Source organism: Paroedura picta, chromosome 14, assembly GCF_049243985.1.
Source record: "Paroedura picta isolate Pp20150507F chromosome 14, Ppicta_v3.0, whole genome shotgun sequence".
Classification (NCBI taxonomy): Eukaryota; Metazoa; Chordata; class Lepidosauria; order Squamata; family Gekkonidae; genus Paroedura; species Paroedura picta.
The window spans coordinates 22101643-22122255 of NC_135382.1; the positions used below are offsets into that span (position 1 = coordinate 22101643).

General features: G+C 44.6%; 1 protein-coding gene and 1 long non-coding RNA gene across 4 annotated transcripts in view; one reads left to right on the forward strand and one right to left on the reverse strand.

Annotated features, from left to right (window-relative positions):
* LOC143824000 (uncharacterized) overlaps positions 1–20613 on the reverse strand; it is a 37829-nt gene that overhangs the window by 3751 nt on the left and 13465 nt on the right. The gene's annotated exons all lie outside the window — the stretch shown is intronic.
* On the forward strand, positions 779–18697 carry LOC143823620 (receptor-interacting serine/threonine-protein kinase 2-like). 3 transcript variants are annotated; one of them, XM_077310104.1, is made up of 12 exons: positions 779–975; positions 6408–6580; positions 8143–8296; positions 8568–8723; positions 9073–9221; positions 9860–9909; positions 11245–11406; positions 13163–13248; positions 13482–13550; positions 14324–14477; positions 15714–15908; positions 16730–18697. In XM_077310104.1, the coding sequence occupies exons 1-12, from the start codon at positions 784–786 to the stop codon at positions 17020–17022; spliced, it is 1833 nt and encodes a 610-aa protein (XP_077166219.1). In that variant the 5' UTR covers positions 779–783; the 3' UTR covers positions 17023–18697. The 3 variants fall into 3 exon arrangements, with proteins under 3 accessions (XP_077166219.1, XP_077166220.1, XP_077166221.1); XM_077310105.1 differs by having other exon boundaries at positions 912–1182; XM_077310106.1 differs by having other exon boundaries at positions 912–1152.

A 20613-nucleotide genomic window follows, 5' to 3' on the forward strand; every position in this document is an offset into this window, starting at 1 on the left:
CTACGGCAACAAGCTTGTGTGTCCTTTTAGGTTGGCTGGCCATGCTCCAAGTATCGAAATGGGTAAGGTCATAACTCTGACTCCTTCTCTTCACCAGGAGCTAGCACTATTTATCGCTCTAACCGGCCAGGTTGGTTTTAAAATAGCTTGCACCAATTTGTTCCAGGTTCATCCCACACATGTCCTATTTGTCTACTTGGATACCCTGGTTCCCTTTTTCGATGTACTGCAGATCAACAGGGGGAAAAAATTTACCTCTTGCAAACAGGATGACATGGAACGCTTCTCACACCCTTGATAAGCCTTTGAGCTGTGAGAGACAGGCAAGCTCCTCCAAGCTTGTGTGCTACTGAGGGTACTGGACACACACACACAAAATAATGCACTCTCAAAACACTTTCAATGTACTTTGCAGCTGGATTTTGCCGTGTGAAAATGCAAAACCAACGGTCACTGTAGTGGATTGAAACTGTGTTATTTACCACGTTGGGGAAGGCACTGGCAAATGGGGAAGGCACTGGCAAACCACCCCGTACTGAGTCTGCCATGAAAACGCTAGAGGGCGTCACCCCAAGGGTCAGACATGACTCGGTGCTTGCACAGGGGATACCTTTACTTTCACCTTTATTTACCACGTGTGGAAGCGCCTTCAGCCACGGATGATGGAGGACCCCCCGGAAGGCAGGCAGGGCGAATCGCTTTTGCCCATGCCGGACCTGGGGCTCTCCTGTCCGTCAGTCGGCTGCAACCTGCGGGCGCCCAACCCACAAGCCGTTGCTAAGCATGCAGCAAACACACACCTTGGCCGGCCGCGGCCGACTGCGAGGCCCGGGTCAGCAGCCAATAAGCGGAGGCGCTTGGCCGAGGGGCTGGCTCATCCGCAGCAGCGCCCGGGTAGGTGGGGCGCCGGGAGAGCGCCTCGCCAGTCGTCCGCGAGTAAGCGGCCCTGCGGAGTCTGCTCGCGGCCGGAGAGGGGTGAGTAGCGCCGAGGCTTGTTTCTTTGCAAGGCTCCCCTCCCTGCCCATGCTCTTCGCTTCGACTAGAAGGCGGCCACGGTAGCTGGAGGCCGTCCCGGCCAAACGGCTCGGTGTGAGCAGAAGACAAAACTTTCCGTGGAGGAGCGGCTCTAAGACCGGCGAAGTTCAATTCTGGGTAGGAGCTTTACGCGGCGGTCGTTAGCAGGTGAGGCCGCCGCACGCAGCGGAGCCCTTCAAAACGGAGCCGGCGCTTTCAGGCAGCGGGTAGTAAAGCTTGTTGAGAGCTATACATGCGTCCCCTGCTGCGTCAAAAAGCAAGGGCCTTTTACTCTTGTGCTTGAACCCTTTCTAGGCGTCAGTGAAGTAGTTACGTCGTTTGCATTCTGCAGAAGAGAAGCTACCGAAACGTGTCATCTTGAATTTTGCGTAGAGGCAGCGATTAACTATTGTTGTTGTTATGAAATCCCGTCGTTAGCCCGCTTTGGAACGATGGAATGATCTGCGCCTATGCAAGTGGCGCGATGGGATCAGCTCCTTTAGAAAGAGAAAGAGACCCCCTCCTAGCGTGGCAGCATCGAGGCTTGGGCAATACAGAAATGATCTTGGGAAAGTGACTCTCCATTTTAGAGGGACAGCTGATTCGCAGAGAAGGCGCCAGCTTGAGGGAGAGAGAGGACCTCGACACGGATGCCTTTTGTCGTTTTTAAATAATTTTTTTACTGGAAGGAGAAGTTTGAGGTTCGGGGGCTAGGCAGTTCTTCTTTCGGCCACATCGCCGGCTTCTGCGGTTTCACTTTCTCCAGCTGTTTTGAAAGCGGGGGCGGGGACGGGAATTATCTTCCATTTTGAAATGATGCTACCAGGCTTGCCCTAAAACATATATGTGTGTGGTTATTCTTTGCCCTGACAAATAGATTAGATGCAGTAACTGGTTAGGCTGCCCTGTAGGAGTCTGGTGCTTCCAGCCTAGAGAGGGAGACTGGACCTTATGAGTGGCTTTAAGTGCAAGAGAAACAGGGGTAGTCAACCTGTGGTTCTCCAGATGTCCATGGACTACAATACCCATGAGCCCCTGCCAGCAACCGCAGGTTGACTACCCCTGACTGAATGTGTTTTCTCTTGTCCACTCTACAACATTATTTGTGGGCAGCTCATCATCCCAATCCTTTATACAGGATTTGGTAGTGAGGCCAAGATCTCTAGTAAAAAAAGAAACTAAGATAATTAGGAAACAAAAACTCTAGTAATTGAATCAGTTGTCAGTAAAGGTCTTTTCCAGTGGATGATTCTGATTTTGTGTCCATTTTTAAAAAACATTTCAATGCCAGCTCTTACCAGCTGCTGTGAAATTTGGCCAGTGTCCTCTTCTGCTTGTATTGCTTGGGATGTATGTATTTATAAATGCAGTTGTAGCAGCTATTTGTAACTTAGGTACCTAGGGTTGCCACTTGGACTGGAGAAATAAATGCCCTGCCCCTTTAAAAAAGCCTCAGTTAAATTGAGAGGGTGTATTTTTTCCCTTGGGAAATTCCTTAAGATTTGGGGGGTGGAGCCTGGGAAGGGGAGGGACCTCAAGCAGGGTCTGATGCCATGCAGTGCAGTCTTCAGAGCAGCCCTTTTCTTCAGAACAGATCTCTGTTGTTCGGAGATTACTTGGGAGTTCTCTGGGCCCTATCTGGAGGCTGGTAACACTAGGATATGTTTAAAGTTTTGGAACTGAACATGTCTGGAGAAGTGAAATCTCTTTAATACCTGCACATAATATAAGTGCATGCCATCATTCATTCCGCGGAAGACAGTTCAGAGGCAAATTACAGAGAAAAATAAAGGCTTGTTTTGTTGTGCCACTGGGATCCAGAGCCAATTCTTGACTTGCATGCCTGTTTTCCAAGTGGGAAAGATATACACGAAAGAACACACAGACTTCTTGAAACAGCTTTGTAGGAAACTTGGTTTTGTTTATGGATGAAAAGTAGCCTTTTCTAATTTGATAACTGAAGCTACAGCCAATCTCTGTTACTGTATTTTTATCTCTTTAAGAAACTTAAAGTGTTTACACAGTTTTGTTTCCATTCTGTTTCACAGCTCCTCTGAAAAGCTAAGCTGGACTGGATATGTTCTAAAGCTTTATGGCAGAGTAATGGTTTGAACTCAAGGCTGATGGCCTATCCCAGCCTTTCTCAACTCTTTTGCCATGGAGAAACCCCTGAAACACAATCGTGCAGAATGTGGTTGGGAACCATAGCTGTGTAAATGCCCACCTGGGGCCCCTTGCATTCACACTCCCTCCAGGTTCATCATTGGCCATTCTAGGAGGGGGGGCAGGGTGACATGACCATAAGTGGTCATATCACCCAATAAATTTATATATACCTAAAATTAACTCCCACCCATTCAAGAAACCCTTCCAGGGCCATTAAGAAACCCCAGGGTTGAGAAAGACTGGCTTGACCACTGAACCACACTGGCTCTACATTGTGTCAGAATGGCTGAGTAGAACTTCTGTGTTGTGATGAAGTAACTATGAATACCAGTGCTAGTGGCAAATCCAAGGGAGGCTTTGGGCCCTGTGCCTGGCCTGTAGGCCTTCTGGTGGACCAATGCTGGACCAGATGTGCTTTCAGTCTGATCCAGTGGGACTGCTCTCATATTCTAAAAGTCAGCTGAGGATATCTGGGGCTGAGTGGAGATCTGAACCTGGAATCCCTTGTTTAAGCCCTACAATCAAACTACACTGGCTCTCAGTAACTTCCTTGATTCTTCCAGCAATTGGTGTAGGAACATTTAGTGTCTGATGTCTTTGACCTTTTTGCAGAGAAACACACAGCAGGAATTTCCACTACTCAGGGGTCCACTGGGAGGATAATATAGAAATTAAATAAGAATAGAAATATTTGCTGACTGAGAATTCTGCTGATATATGACAATCAATACAAATATACTGCAGGACCAGAACCAGTGATAAGAGATTATAGAAGTATTTACCCCCTGTTGAAAATTGTAAAAGAATTTTCTGTACAACTGTGTACCTATATATCGACCTTTGAAGAAGATTTGTATGATCAAAGCGCATTAGATCTGAACTTGTTGGCTTTAGTATAGTACACGCTGAGATGCTTTACATGTGCCCAACAGATAAGATTCTTTTTTAAAAACTTGGATCTCTGATAATAAATTATTTATATTTTTCTATGTACTGTTTTATCCCTAACCTCTGTGATCCCTCCAAAGCAGGGGTAGTCAAACTGCGGCCCTCCAGATATCCACGGACTACAATTCCCATGAAAATTGTAGTCCATGGACATCTGGAGGGCCGCAGTTTGACTACCCCTGCTCCAAAGCACCCATTTTCTTAATGGGAAGGGATCTTTGTAGTGTGGAAATCTGCTGTAATTGTGGGAGGACTCCAAGCCTCACTGGAATGTTGGCAACCCACATATGAGCTCATGCCCCCCCCCAATAAATGCCTTGTTCTTCTTTTCCTTTCCATGCACCAGCTGCACCCATTCTTGTGTTGCTCCCTCAGTGGCGAGCATCACGCAGCAATCCTGTGGCAAGCATCATGGAGCTTACATTACTCTCTATTTTTAGAACTCTTGCATTCGTTGATGCTGTCTGAGTCATCTCTGCTACTGCTGTGAGGATGTTTTGGCATTACATGCAGCACATGAGGCCAGTGACATCATTGAGTCACACAGCTGTCTCTGCTCACAGTGACTGACTAACCTTTCAGTGAAATCTGGATTTTCTGTAAAAAAAGATACATTCCTGACACACCCTTTGCTCAGCTTATGTGGAATATTTTGCAAGAGGATATCGGATGAGCTAAGTTACTGTTACCTAGGGTTGCCAGACAGTAGTTGGCAACTAGCAGGGGGCAGGGGCACCATCAATGCAACAGTGTTTTTTCACTTCCAGGGGGAACCCGGAAGTTGCACCCCGCTGCTCTAGGAATCACCAATACTCTTATGTAAAACCATTCCTAGATTACTATGATATCATTTCTGGATTTCCCCTGGAAGTCATGTAACACTTTTGCACTGAAGAGAAGTTAGTTTTTCCCTCCCACCTGCTTTTGAAACAGCAGTGGATGCTTGGAGCTGAAGGCGGGAGATTTCTTGTCCACAGTAAGTAAATGGTATTTCTCATTGCAGACTAGGAAAACCTCCAAGCAGAAACTGGTATTCCTGTCATTTCTGTTAATGCTCAAACCTGCATGAATCCCTCAGTCATATTTAACTTTGCCCAAATATTGATTTTTAGTAGTTTGCATGGGGCTGAAAAAAGCGTGGGATTTGTAATAACTGGAACAATAGAAACAGGATTGCAGTAGCTTGCTCATTCCATGGTGTTTCAGGGGAAACTTCCATATAAAATGAGCAATGGGCATGTCACAAGCACATTGTTTTCTTCAGGAAAACCAGGCTCGAAATATTACTGCAACTGTGAGTCATTGCCTAATCAGCCTGCAAGTTCAGAGGCACAGGTATGATTCAGGAATACATCCAGTTTGTGCACAGCTCGGTGTAGTGGCCTCTAATCTGGTGAGCCATGTCCGCTAATCCTATTCCCCACTCCTCCTCACACAGCCAGATGGGTGATATTGGGCCAGTCACCGTTCTCTCAGAGCTCTCTCAGCCTCACCTACCTCATGGGATGTATGTTATGGGGAGAGGAAGGGAAGGAGAGTGTAAACCATGTTGAGATTCCTTTGGGTAGTGAAAAGCAGAGTATAAAACTGACTCTTATTCAGTTTAACATAGAGAAGGTCCCCAGTAACTTTCCAAAAAAGGGAGAATTCGTGAGCATCCCATCTTGGTGGTGGTTTCAGGGTCATTTTCCTGCCTGCCTTTACTGAGAAAACATCTGGACCCTTTTGGAGTTTGTGAGGTGGGTCCAGAGACTAAGGAGACTTTATCGTCCACATAATACAGCTTTCTGCTGAATACTCTACTTTTGTCCTGCAATTTTTATTGAGTTTTTTGCCGCATTATATGGTTGCATTCTTTTGTAATCTGTCTTGTCTTGATGAAAAAGACGTACGAGAAATGCAGATAATTTTTTAAAAAGTTTTGCAGTGTAATGTAGCAATCAGCTAGAGGTGGCAGGGATGAATGATGATGTGCCAATTGCATGACATCACTCATCACTTCTGGTGAATATTCAGAAGTGATGTCACATCACTGTGGCATGATGCTCTAGGATTTGGGGGAAAAAATCTCTGGTTTTACCATAGAGTTTTGGGTAAATCCAAGAGTGTCACATTGACAAAGTGATATCCAGAAATGATGCTGTACCATAGCCATGCCTACAATGCCATTTTTTTTTGCAATTTTCACCCCTACTGAGGGGAGGTGTGTAATGAAGAGACATACTGGGAGGTCTTCCTAGGCTGCTGTGATAATTTTATTGAACTTCTTTTTTTTTTAGTTCTCATTAAACGTTGCAAAAATGTCCAGCTGTGTGCCCATCGTTTCCCCAGAGGATCTGGAGAGGATCACCCTGACTAGGACAGGGTTTGGTTTCATTCTCAAAGCTTTCCACACACTTCAGAATGCTGATGTGATCCTGAAGCTGCTGACTTCCAAGAACACAACAGACAGGTGAGTTTCCTGGAGGAGACGAGGGAATGGCAACGGCTCCTTATTGAATCAAGCAACTGAGTACAATTAAAATCTCAAACTGAGTTTACTGCAGATCTTAAACAGGCATAACAACTACTGCCTAGAACTTACAGATCTCCTCCCTCCTAACTCTTGTGTATGGTGGCTATTGTATTCAAGAACACAAAAGATGTTGAAATGAATATGAACTGTGCGCAAGCTGCTTTAAATTGGCGGGAGCATGCACAACATTTTATATGTATCCCACTTTTCTCCAAAGAGTACCCAAAGCGATTTACAAGAAAATATAAAAATCAGTGCAGATCAAAGAAGCAAACCAAAAATCAGAAGAATACATCTCACGGTAGTCTTGTATTTGTTGCCTCTGAAGTCAACTGAAGTCACAGGCTGGGAGCCACGATACCAAGAGCTCTTTCACTCTTGCCCAAGGACTCTCACCTCTGCCCTGCAGAAGCTTTATGAAACAGGAAGGGGAGAAGCAGACTTCAACAAAAATGTTCTTCCTCTTCTTCCTCTCTTAGTGAGGTTGTAGGGAAGTGAAGAGATACAGCTTGAACAGTGGTATAAGTAGGGTTGCTATTCTGCTGGAGGCAGGGGATGCCCTGGCCTACCTACCCCTACTGCTGATCAGCTGCCCAGCAGGGGGATTTACATGGGGCAGGAGGAAGACTCAAACTACGTTGCCAGCAATGTGGTAACATTGGTTGTGCACCAGAAGTGATGCCATCAAGGCCGTGATGTCTGGGCAACCCTCTGGTATCTGGGTAAAAACTAGGGTAGAAGCCATTTCTGCCATAGAGTTCTTTGCCAGGCCTTCTAAGGTTCCTGAAAGGATGAACCTGCAGCTTTTTATACATCAAACATTTACCACTGAAAAATGGATCGTCCTATTTTTAAAAAAATCCATGTTGGAGTCTAAGGGCATTCCTGCTGATGAGAAAGGGAAGAGGGGCCCCTTTGAACAATCAAAAGGACTGTTTTGGAGACTGTGAATCATGTAAACAAAAGATATATGTGAATCAGGCAAGTGGTCCAGCATCCTGATTCCAGCAGTGTCCAACTGGTTGACCTGTAGGTCCAACCTAAAAAAAGCACAGAGGACAAGGCATTCTACTGATATAGAAGGTCTGTTGCCTGCCTCTTAATATGGAGGCTGTCACCTGCTTGATGGAGGGCTTGATAGAGAGATCTATCTCAAATACAAAGTTTGTTTTGGCTTTGTTTTGGCATTATTTCTTCATGGGAAGGGATCTCTGTTTTGTTACTCAACTTAAGTTCTGAACTATCTTTTTGCCTGAGAGTCAGCCCCTAAGGTGACTCACAACAATTCCATATTAAAAATAACCTTTTTTCCCAGTATAGGACCACAGTTCCCTTGCATTTTTTAAATTTTTTGAGAAGTGTACATATGAGACATATCTGCTATTTCCTCATGCTACAAATTGTTCGGATACCCCCACCATTTTAATGTTATTATCCGGATATGTTTCTTCCTGGTCCTGTTATAAGGGGATCACCTATACCTCTTAATGTGTTGGCAGAGACTTGAAGGCACTGCTTGAAGATGTAGCTGGCATCCGGCATGTTCACTGTGAAAGGCTCATGCCTCCCATTGGTATCTACCAGTTCCAAGGACTTCTTGGGGTTGTTTCTGAATGGATGCACAACGGATCGCTCCATTCCCTCATCCATGAGGTAGGCAAGAGAGAGAGAGATCCATCTGTTTTTCATATGCAAATAATTAAGGTGGTGGGATGCACTGAGGGCTTTTTCCCAAGTAAAAATACATTATGTATGGCCAAACATTTCCCATCCAGAGCATTAAATTTAATATTGTTATGTTATGTGTGGTTGGTTTTTTTTAAAATGACTTGATTAAAAACTTTGGAATAAGGCAAGCTAGGAACACAGAATAGAATTGGAGCTTTAACACAGAAATTAATCTATTGTTTCAATTTTTTAAAAGCATGAATTGTATCTGGATTTGCCTCTTCCTCTGAGCATAAGGATCCTGACAGATGTGGCTGAGGGCCTCAGCCATCTCCACAGTTTGGAGCCTCCCATCCTTCACCACAGCCTGAAACCTTCCAATGTCCTCCTAGATCTAGAATACAGAGCTAAGGTGGGTCTTTTAATAAAAATACCCCATTCCCACCAGTTCTGCCTGGTGGTGGAAAGTACTCTCAAATTGATACCAACAGAGGTGGTTTGCCATGACCTGACTCTGTGTAGCAACCCTGGACTTCCTCGGTCATCTCCCACCCAAATACTATCCAGAGCTGATCCTGCTTAACTCCTGAGATCTAACAATTCTGAGCTAGCCTGGGCCATCCAGGTCAGGCCTCCATTTCCTTGTAGCTTACAACAAAATGCATTTAAAAGAAAGCTCTGAGACCAAGGTGAGGTCAGACTGGTTGAGCTTTGCTAGTGACAGACTTACTCCTTAAAGTGGTTCCTTTCTTTGATTCCAGATATCAGATTACAGCCTCCCAACCTGGAGAAGGCAGCAGTTAAGATCTGTCCGACAGAACTGCAATGACAGAAGTTGTTGGGATTTGCTCTACCTGTCCCCCGAAATTATCCAAGGAGGCAGCTTCTCACGGGAAGGTGATATTTACAGGTGAGTTGGATTGCTTTTCTTTCAAAGCAGAATTTTATCACTTGAAACTTCTAAGCTTGAAAGGGGTTTGGCGTTGCCATCTTGTCTCTATATGAAGCTGTTTTACTATGTAGTGGACTAGCCAGGATATTTATTGTCATATGGACATGCACACATTAAACTCTCTTATACTGAATCGGACTGTCTGTCCATCAAAATCAGTATTGTCAGCTCAGACTGGCAGTGGAGATCCAAGTTCTTACCTACTACGTGATTCTTTTGAAGTGGAGATGCCCAGGATTGAACCTGTGATCTTCTGCATGCCAGACAGATGCTCCTTTCCTTCTAGCAGCAGTTTACCAAGTTCTAGGGCAACTTACTCAACAAGCCAGATCCTGGAAAATTACTGCTAAATAGTGAATGTGGCTTGGATGTGTGCAGGGAAAGGGAGGGGGGGCTACATCTTCCCCACCCACTCTCCCAAGTTGTTTGCATAATGAGAGCAAGAACACTACTTGCTATGTGTTTCTACCAAAACAGAAGTTTATCAGTTACAAGAAATACAGGTGCAACATGGAAATGATATCTTAGACTTATGAATTTGCTGAGATAATAGACCCCAAAGTAACACATGTTTTTGTCCTGATATTTACACTTAGCTTTGGAATGACGTGTTGGGAAACTCTAAGCAGACAGAAGCCATTGGAAGGTAAGCATCTGTGTGTATCTTCTGAGCATTTCCTTTTATTTCTCTACCCCTTGTGGAGCTTTTTTCTTTGTTTCTTTCTGTTTTGGTGCTTTCTTGAATATAATTATGCTTATAGAAGGAGCACCTTTTGAAATATCCCTGCTCTTTTACAAACATGTCCTGTTATCACTCAGTTTTGGGGTGAGCGAGTCTGCTGTGCATTTCCACAGAGGCACTGGTGTGATGCATCTTATTGGATTTCCTGTTGGAGAACTTCCAAAAAAGTTATGCTTTGCAGGGACTTCTGAATTCTATTAATCTACTTCACATGGTTTGAGGAAAAGCCCTGAAGGACCAAGACAGAGCTTAACAGACCAGTTCACAATCAGGCAGAGGCTGTGTTGCCACCATTGAGAAAAAAAGAGGGAGCAGTTCATCTTGCTTCTCTCCATAGTACTCCAGGGGGTGACCCTTTCTTTAAAATATCTGTTGTTTTATATTGGAGAGTTAAGATAGGATGTTTCATATTTGTGCATGTACAAGTAAGCTTTTAAGGTGGCAGCACAGCTATTAACTTTGTAGCAGATTCCCAGAGAACATCAGCTGCTATCAGTTCTATCCAACTCCAGATCAAAAACACCCAGCTCCAGATTTGACTTGCAGCTTCTCCTGTTACCGTGATGGGGAGAACAATTGTTGGAGACACCGCCCTTCGGGTCCTCCATCTGCAGCCATGAGCAAGGGACCCGATGGGATAAGAAATGGGCAAGAATAAAATGTTTTAAAAGAAAAAAAGCCATTGCAAAGCTAGTTTTAGATACTACGCTAAAAAATGCAGTCAACACTATGGGGGGGGGGGTGCCATGCAGAATCAAAGATACTAGGGTGGGGTCACACAGCGAAAACCCTGCCATGTGCAGAAATAAAAACGTCTTTTGGGGCAGACTTTTTGCAAGGCTTCTTGCCATGCATAATGCATCCAGGTAAAATTTCTCACTGAATTCCCCCCTCCACAGCTACTGCTCCCAACCTTCCTTGCTGCTTTTTTTAGAGCCAAAAGGCTTCGGCATTCCTGTTACAAAACTTCGGCCGCTTTTCTGAATGTAGTTTGAACTGGAAGTCTGGCTAGAATAAAAGGCTGCTTGCTTTCAGGCTTATACCGCCCTCCTGTGTTAATGTGTGCGCGTGCACACATTGTCTCTATGCAATTGCATGTGGAAGTCACTGATAGTGCTGTGAATCCATGGACTGAAACGGGTGTATTCCGCTTAGGCGTGTTGCCGGTGTAAGACCTAGAAAGCAGGAAGGCTCACACCCACAGCTTCTATAAGGAAATATTTTCTTTCAATGCCTCAGACAAGAAGACCCTGCTAGAAGCTGTGACTGGTGTCTGCAGTGGAGTGCGTCCTGGACTTGAATTGGCATTTATTCCCAATGGCCTGCCTCATCGAAACAAACTGCAGCAGTTGGTTGCTTTGTGCTGGCACCAGGAACCCCGTTACAGGCCTCGTGCAGCAGGTATGTTGGTTCGGCCCTGACAGAGTTATTTGGATTTAGCACAAGCTGTTTTGACACTTGCAGATGCAGAGAAGAGCACACCCATGCGTCATTTTGATCAGCTGCCCGTCTGTGTTGCTCTGTGTCATGAACCAGGCAGAAGACACCTCTGTAAAGTCACTAGAATATTCACTTCCTCGAGACCACAATTGTAGTGAAATCCAAAAGGAATATTTATTTTGTAGATTGGAACAGGTAGGCATCAATAAGAACAGTCTGATGAGCAAATTCTTTGGCAGAGACAAAGGATCAATCTCCCCCTTGGGGGTTTTATACTTGGGGATGAGGAGGGGGGAAGGAGAGCGAGGGGTTCACTAGGTGGGAAAATGCAACAGTTCTCAAGGGAGTAACCGGGAACACACTTTGATCTGAAAGTTGCAAATGTTGAGTCTTCACAGAGCCTGACAAGGTCAGGAAGTGATAAGGGTGAGCTGGTGGGGAGACGCTTTGGAATGCAAAGGGAAGCAGAAAGCTAGCAGGGGGGATTTATGCGTTTATGACTCCCAAGGGGGCGAGGGGGTCAGCAGCCTGGGAGTTACCGGGAGAGTACAGCAAAACATGGGTCAGAAACCGGGGTTCATGACACTCTGTGACTGGTGTGCCAATTCTTTGTGACTTCTTGCATGGGTTCTCTGAAATAATAGTGCAACATCATGGTTTCTGTGCTTGCATGGTAGCTGGAAACCCTGATTTGGATAGCCCAGGCTAGCTCAATCTCATCAAATCTCAGAAGCTAAGCAAACTAGGCCCTGCCTAGGAGATCTCCAAGGAATAGACAGGCAATGGCAAGCTACCCGTGAATGTCTCTTGCATTTAAAAATTTACAAGGTTGCTGTAAATCAGACTTGATAGCAAAAAATGGCAGCTGGAATGCTTTATTTGTAGCCTGCCTTTGGCACAGAGGCTCAAGGTGGGGGTTATGCAGTGAAAGGCGACACAATCAAATAGCAGGAAACCTCTAATAGGCAATGCAACACAGTTAGGACTACAATAATTACAAACAATGCAAAAAAAATAGGACCAAGCTATGATGCAACTATATAAAATGGAGCATGGAACAATGCGGCAAGATTCACATAGCACTTGCAATAAGCAGATAATGCCCCTCTTCTGTTTTACATGGTGTGGTAGCCTTCCTGTCCTTTTCTTACCAGCACAGAAGGACTTGAGACTCCTGCTGGTTGAAATAAATGCATTGCTTAGGCCCAGGGCATCAGCCTATACCTTCGTCCTCCAACAGTTTATCTCAGACCCTCTTTATCTTTCATCACATGGGTGTTGGTGCTATTGCCTCTGTGCTGGCTCCCAAGATAATAAAGGGACTTTGCAAATGATACAGGTGATTCTTGATCTCAGCATTATATCCAGGATGCCCAGCCCTCAAGGAGGGCTATCAGTTGCAAGGTATGTAAGGTGTCAGGATGTGCAGGGAAGTCTGGACTGTGGAGAGCCCCTTGGAGGTTGCAGCCTCCAAGGAGATGAAGGTGCATGAGTTGCAGCTTGCCAAAACCCTGTGCTTCCGTAAATTAATTAGTCTTCAGGGAGTAAGAGGTATGGGCGGCAGCACCGTATTGGGGGCCCATGTTCTGAAAGCTAGTATGGTGTGTATGGATATGCATGGAATCTAATAAAACAGGGGCATTTGACTGTATATCTACAAGGACCAATATTTGAACATAGTCACACAAATAATGTGTGCATTTTCCTTCTTCTACAGATTGCATGGTGCTGCTACAGGATGTTCTTGGCATGTTTAGCAAGGAGGTGATTTCTGATGCAATCTACAATCTGATTCATGCTAAGGTGAGTGGCACATGTTAGTATCCCATGTGGTGGTTGTGGTGCCTTGCCTTTGGGGCTTAAAAATAAACTTTCTTTAGCTGACATTATAGATCCCCCTCTTCCAGTTCCTTGAAAGAATGAGGTCTTTCCAGCAGTGGACTTGAGTTCCATTTTTTGCTGTGGTACTGTTGTCAATAGTCCACCCCTTTGCACTCTTTAATAACAAGCCTTTTCATGATACGCTTTTCTTTCAGGACTGTGCAACCAATGCTGCCAAAAGCCCAGCTTCTCATGGGCTTGAAATTGATTTGCTCAATTTGGAGGTGAGCACATTCTGTTTGTTTGAGACATTATACTGGAGGATGGGACTGCTCTCTCCTAAGGCTGGTTTTGCCAGCCCTTGAAGTAGTGTACTTTTGCCAGCAAACGTGGAAGGTGGGATCCATTCACGTGTTTTTCCTGGGAGTTCTGACAAATGCACCTTGATATAAACATTGAAATATCAGTAGCTGTTCTATAGAAGGGATGTGGTATGGGTGCAAGCATACTTTTTATAGTATTTGGGGGCTTCTTATGGGTAGTCTGCTTCATGTCCCCAGGGATATGTCAGTGTTGTTGTTCATGCTATGCTATGTTATGATTGTTATCTGACAGATTGTTATAATGTTCTATGTAACTATTTTTACAATGTTCTATGTAAACCGCCCAGAGCCATAGGGAAGGGTGATATAAAAATCCAAATAAATAAATGTATGAATAAAAGGGAATCTTTGTAATCTGTATTTCAGATTCAAGGCAAAAAAGGAACAGAGAAAGCAGAAGCCAGAATAGTTAATTTAAAAATTGTGTGTGTGTGTTAATGAATTATGCAAGGTTTGAATCGGGGGGGGGGGGGAGCTTATTTCACAACCAGATATAATAACAAACAGCCTAATAGAGCTGCCAAACTCAGATGTATTCCTTAATCAAGGGGAACTGGGGTGGGGGGGGGGTGAGTGGGAATGGAACTCTGGCCATAAAATCAAGGCTATTGCTGAATCTATAGATTGCTGCTGCTGTTATAATAAATAATTGTACCTTTTCCTCTGTGTCACAGACAGGCAGTTCCCAATACAAAACCAGCCTCACAAAAAAGACTACTTTAGAAAAGCCAAGTTTGCCTGGTATCCACTTTGAAAGTGACACACCAAAGGAAGCGAAGCAGACACTGTTTACCAGTGCCACTCCTTCTAATACAACCCTGGGAAAAGGTATTAACTCTATTTGTGAATTGTGTAGTCAGGAGGCTGAGCGGTCTGCTTCTGTTTGCAGGATTGCCACAGCAACAAATGGGAGTGAATTGCTCTTAGACTGGATTACGAAATTCTGTGACTCCCACTTCTGTGAAGTAGCACTTTGCTGGTATGGAAAAAAAGCCTCATTCAAAAGGCAGTCAGTGTGCTGAGGTGGCTAGAGGATCTGGGAGACTCAGGTTCAAATCCTGATTCTGCCATGGAAGTGCACTGGGTAGCCTTGGCCCAGTCACACACTCTCAGCCTAACATTCATCACAGGGTTGTTGTGAGGATAAAATGAAGGTGAGAAGGATGAAAGCCTTTTTGGGTCTGCATTGAGGGAAAAGGCAGAGCATAAGTGAGGTAAATAAAATGTAGCTGGAAAACACTGGAAGAGTTCATGCCTCCTATACTTCAGTCTTACTGGTGAATCTATGGCTAGACATGTTTCCAAAAATCACTGCACAAGAGCCAAAAAACATACTTCTTTAGGATTTCTCCTGTGCCGTTGTACTGACTGGCTTCTCCTGGCTGGCCAAAGTCTGCCTGCTCTTCTTTAGTTGGCTCGGTTGTGTGGACAGAAATATGCATGGATGTAGATAAATCCAATCAGAGCGTTAGGTGTACAGCCCAAATTTAGGTTGGGTTGAAATCCCAGAGCACTGTTTTCCTGACAGGTCAGCAGGATACAAAACAAGTCTGAACAAACAAGTCTAAAGTTTGAAGGTTATCTTAGAGTCATTTCCCATTTTACTTTGTTTTCGAGATGTGCCTGGGAAAGGAGAACGCCTTAAAGCACAAGAACGTAAGACCTTCCCAAGGTGGATCCCTTGAATGTGTGTTTCTCAAAGACCATTTCTGCAGCTCTCCCTAGGGCTGCCCAATGTCCTTTTCAGAGAGGCTTAATAGGGTGTTATGAAAAGATTCACCTGATGTATTGGCATTAATTGGTATTAATTCCGAAAGCTGCCTAAAAGGGCAAGGATCTGTAGTTCTCCAGAAGCATTTACAAAGCCAACTTAAAACAAAACAAAGAACATTATGCTGCTTGTGTTTTTAATTGCAAGCCATCTCCAGCAGGACTCTGAAGACTGGCACAGAAATATTCCAGAAAAATAGTAGTCTCTAGATTTACTGAAACGTCTGTGTGATTTGCAGATCCTGCCCTGGTTCATTTCTTGATGCAGTGCAATTCTCAAACTAATTTCTTCAGGTTCTTCAACGTGTGGCAGCCAAGGATTGGGCCCTCGCCATTCCTTACCCACTCTGCTTGCATCAGATCCCAGTAGAAACGTCACCATTCCCTTGCGCAGAAAATCTGAGGGTTGGCAGCAGCCGATGCCAGTGCTGGGAGCTGATCACAGCACTTCCCACAGTAACTTTCCCTGGCCCGGACGCCCATTTCCAGGTAAATTTTTAAAAGCTGTTTATTAAGAAGAGGCAGTCTTGCTTCAGAACAGTCCTGAATTGCAATCCATGGCTTGTATTAGAGAATGAAGCAGTATATGAAATCAATGTTGCTTATAGGAGGGGGGGAAGGATGTACAAGTAATAACTTCAATGAAGGATCCAAGCCACTGAAACTGACCCAGCAAACTTCACTTTCACAACAACAGGTTGTAGCTGGGGAACCAGCTGAAGCAGCAGTCCTATGCTGACTAAGGAGTAAGCCCTGATCAAACTGAGTAGGGCTGCTTACTCTCTATGGAGTCTCATATGTTAGCTGCAACTTGATAGCACTTTATCATAATAACTAGGGGCCAAGCCCATTGCATACAAAAATTGAGGTGATGGTGGGAGAACTCTCCAGATGGTCTCCCCCCTCCTCCCAGGACCTGGATAGGCTGCAGGCAGCTGTTATGGAACTCACTGGCAGGGCAGGTCTCATGCAGCAGAAATCTGCAGCCTACGAGCTTTGGAGGGAAGTGGAATGAGGAGAGGGTGGTCAGGGTTGGGGGATGGAAGGCGATTGGCTGACCACTGGATAGACAGACAAGCCAATTGGAGGAGGAGGCACTCAGGGGCAGGACAGTCACCCTGAGTGGGTGTTAAGTGCTGAGTGACACTTAAGCCATGAGACACACTCCTCCTCCAAGCCCTTACCAGAAATATTAAGTGGAACAGATGTGGATTACAATGTGGTATGGGTTGCAAACAGATGGGGTGGAAGTACAGTCCCAAAAGTGTTGAAAAGATGAATTCATTATATTACATTCCTCTGTGCTACAGATCTGTCCTATAAAGGAAACTGCTGCACCATCCTAGCCTGTGGGCGAGAATCCATCTTGAGCTTTATGACTGAAGGGCGCCTGAACCACATCTTGGACGTCCTGCGCTCTCAGCAGATCTTATCCAGAACAGACTATGAAACAATCACTTCGTTCCCCACTGTGACCAGCCGGGCGCGTGCTTTGTTGGACACTTGCCTCAGCCTTGGGGAGAACGCTGCCCAAACTGTAGTGGCTATTCTGTCTGCCAGCAAGTGCAGCCCTTTGGCAAGAGCATCTGGACCAACATGGTGAACTTGAATGGCTTTTTGCACAGCATGTTGTTGGCAAATGTCTCCGGAAACGGTAACTTGGTGCTGGCATTGCGTCTTTGTGACCTGCTCCCATGGATGAGAGAGTCTCGCACACTTCCGCTCAGTGACTTTAACCAAAGGAGAATTGGATTAAGAGATCAAGTCACCCACTGTCTGCACTTGTAACCATCAGAGTCCTTTTAAAACTAATGATGGATCTGTGAGATGTTGGGCACAGCTGAAGCTTAGTGTTGGCTGTTAACTTCCTACTTGGAAAGAATGCCTTGTGGTGCTCTAGTTTTTCATACTGGGAGAGAGGAGATTGTCAAAACTTGGCCACTGAAAGGCAAAAGGCACCTAAGGCCACAGTCGCCCCGTGAAGCGGTAACAAAAGGATGCCTGCTGGGGTAAGCAAACCGTAAACTCAAACTCAAGCCAGCAGGGCATCCTGGTTCAAATGAACTTTTGTTAATTGCAGAGTTTCAGGATAGCTTTTGAGCAGTCACTAAGGCACCTGGTTGGGTGTCATGAACAACCAATTACTTTCTATGCTTGTAATTGAGGCTAGTGAATTCTGAGAGATGCTTTGCCCTGCCATAATGGACATGTCTGTCTGAGGGATAAAATAGTGCTAAATGTTTCTAATCAGTCTGATAACATCTGCTTAAATTAGTGGCTGCAGTTAATGGCAGCAGCACAAAGAAAAGTCTGACGTCACAAGAGGAAGATTGTTGAAACCAAGGAATTGGTTGGGAGCCATGTTTGCTACTTCGAACTCTTGGGGAAAAGACAGGTTGTAAAACTATAATCAATCCGCATTGGGATTTGTCTTCAAACCTAAAAAATGACACTCCTTTAGCCCTTGTTATTCTTTCCTGTAACTGGTCCTGTGAGGTGTATCACTCTCTGCCAAGGATGGCCCTCCAAAACTCAGCAAACTTTTTCTTCTAGGGTAGCACAGCCCCGGGATATAAGCAATTAAAAATTTCTTTCCAGTACTATCTGTTTTTGAGGGGAGGGATCTTGAACCAGAAGATGGGAGATGCAACTCTGGCTGGCTTAAAAAAAAATAGTACATATACTGGCCCGTACCAGACTTCTTTCATCCATGTACACAGCACAAACCCTTGGATACAGGGGCTGTGGCTCATTGACAGAGAATCTGCATGGCTTGCAGTAGGTCCTCTATTTGGTTCCCAGCGTCTCCTATTACAAGAACCAGGAAGCAGGTGATGAGGAAGACTTCTTCGTAAGACACTGGAGAAAGAATACCAGTCTCAGTAAGCAGCATGGTGTAGTGAGGGTTGCAAGAGAATCCCTGGTCTGTGGCCATGACAACTTTGCACTTATCATTTATTAATTCATAGTGGATACAAATGCACCTATTCCATACATATTAAGTGCTAGTGCATTCTACTGTGGTCTGATGGAAGAAAGTAAAAGATCTTCCATAACAGTTTCTCTGAAACAGGCGCCAGGACCCAGAGGTAGGTCACAACTCTTTCATGGATGACTTGCAAGGCCAAGAGGCTCAATGGTGAACTTGGATTTTCCTCTAAAGAACATGTGAAATGGCCCTTATCAATGCATCTGACCTCTCAATAATAATGCTCTATATTTTTACAAAAATGCAACATGAAAACTAAAATAATAAATTTGTTCTATTATTAACATAAGAGCTTCTTGTTTTTTATTAGGAGGGAAAGGATCATGGAGTTATTGTTGTTTTTAACAGCAGTTAAGTCCCAGTGTGTTTAGTTGGATTAACTTCCAGGTAAGCATGCTAAAAGAGGTCTAATTCAGACTACTGCTCAGGTCTATTCAATGATAGTTACTCTCAGGCAAGTGTTCTTAGGATGGTACTATTAGTTTACAAATTTTAAAAGTTTGAGAATCATTGTCCATAAGTCTTCGCAATTAGAACAGTTAACTGGATTAATGGCTTTTAATGATGTTTCGTTTGCTTGCTGTGCAAAGTTGATTTTATTTTACACCGTAAGCAGCCTCATGCTTTAGGGAAGAGCAAAGACTAATTTTCCAATAGATGTATATATGATTGATGAGAATGGAGAGTACTTTAAATATCTTTGGTGTTCAATTGTGCTGCTGTGGTTGGTAAAAGGTATTTAAATTTTAAAGGGACTGTGTAAAGTTTAAGTGCCTTTTCCCCCCATTGGAAACAATGAATGATGGGGGCATTTTTTTGAGGCCCACAGAACTAGACCACTTGGTCTAATTTTTTCAAACTTTGGGGAGTTTCTTGAGGTCAGGCACCAGCAGATATGTGCAAATTTAGTGGGGCTTTTTGCACGCCTTCAAAATAGCACAATGGTTGCCAATTGAAAACGCTACTGATTTGCTGTTTTGCACAACGTCGTCGACAATCTGCCACACACCTGAAACCAATCTGTAAAAAGCGCTTCCTTGTAGCGCTTTCAGGGAAATCCCCAAAAGTGGATTCACCCTCCGGAAAGCGAAACACTCCTGCAACCAATCTGCAACACTAGCGAAAAAGACCTGTGCGTTAACATTGTTGCGGTTTCTACAAAGTCCCTCCCCCTGGCTCTCCTCTCTGATCTTCCGGCGAAGCGATCGCCATTTTTTTTTCTCCGAGTGAGCGGGGATAAACGCACCAGCGAGCCTCTTTCTGTTTAGAGGCTTCCCTGGCTTCAGTCCTTCCCCTTTAGTCACTAAGCACAAACCACAGAAAAGCCCGTTTGCTGATGTATTTTCCCATTAATTTTTACACATTCATTCAGCCGAAAATCGGGCCTGTGAGAGGGGGGGGGGGATTTTTTTTTTTCACTCGGAGGAAGCGTGGCAACGATCAAACGACAGCTCAAACACATTAGGCAGCTGGATGGGTCTCTCCGTTGCAACGAATCTACACAGATTCGTTACAATGGGTCTGTTTTTTTTTTAAAAAAAACCTTAAAGGGAAAGGGGCTGTTTGGGAGCATGCTAACGGCTGCCCATTGGCTGCTTGACGGCCAGGGGCGGGACGAGCTTGGCAATAGCGCTTCCTTTCTAGCGATTTCTGCCGAGACCGGAAGCCTGTGGGAAACGCTACAAAACGCAACTGGATTCCACTACAAAGGCAGGTATGCATAATGACGAATTCCACTATTTTAAATGGCGATTTTTCATTCAGTGACCAATTTGCTACAAAGATCCCGGTGCGTAAAGCCCCAGTGTATTTACCTCAGCCCCCCCCCCCCAGCCCCAGATCAATTGGAGACCATAGATTATATAGGCTATAATGGAGCAAAAAAAATCCAGCACTTCTGAATATTGACCGAACCCAAATACCATACTGGTATTCAGAAAAATCAGGAAAAGAGATGTCTTTCGGATTCAGTATACCTGAACCCAAAACATATTGGTTTCAAGCAGCCCCAACCAAATTAGCTTAGTGAAAGGCAGACACGCAGCGATGATCTGTGAATCTGAAGGTAATGGCTTGGCATAGCTCTGTTTCTTTCTGAGTGGGCAAATCATTTCCCAAGAGATGTATAATCATCATGTCAGGTGGTCTGTAATCAAAAACTTGCCAAGAAATGCTGTTCAACAGGAAGGATCAGCGCATCCCTCT

Excerpts from the sequence above, each read along its gene's own strand:
- LOC143823620 (XM_077310104.1), top strand. The coding sequence starts at position 784 with ATGCAGCAAACACACACCTTGGCCGGCCGCGGCCGACTGCGAGGCCCG. Across the intron at positions 6,581-8,142 it reads TCCAAGAACACAACAGACAG|AGACTTGAAGGCACTGCTTG; the intron begins GTGAGTTTCCTG and ends ATGTGTTGGCAG. Across the intron at positions 9,222-9,859 it reads CGGGAAGGTGATATTTACAG|CTTTGGAATGACGTGTTGGG; the intron begins GTGAGTTGGATT and ends ATTTACACTTAG.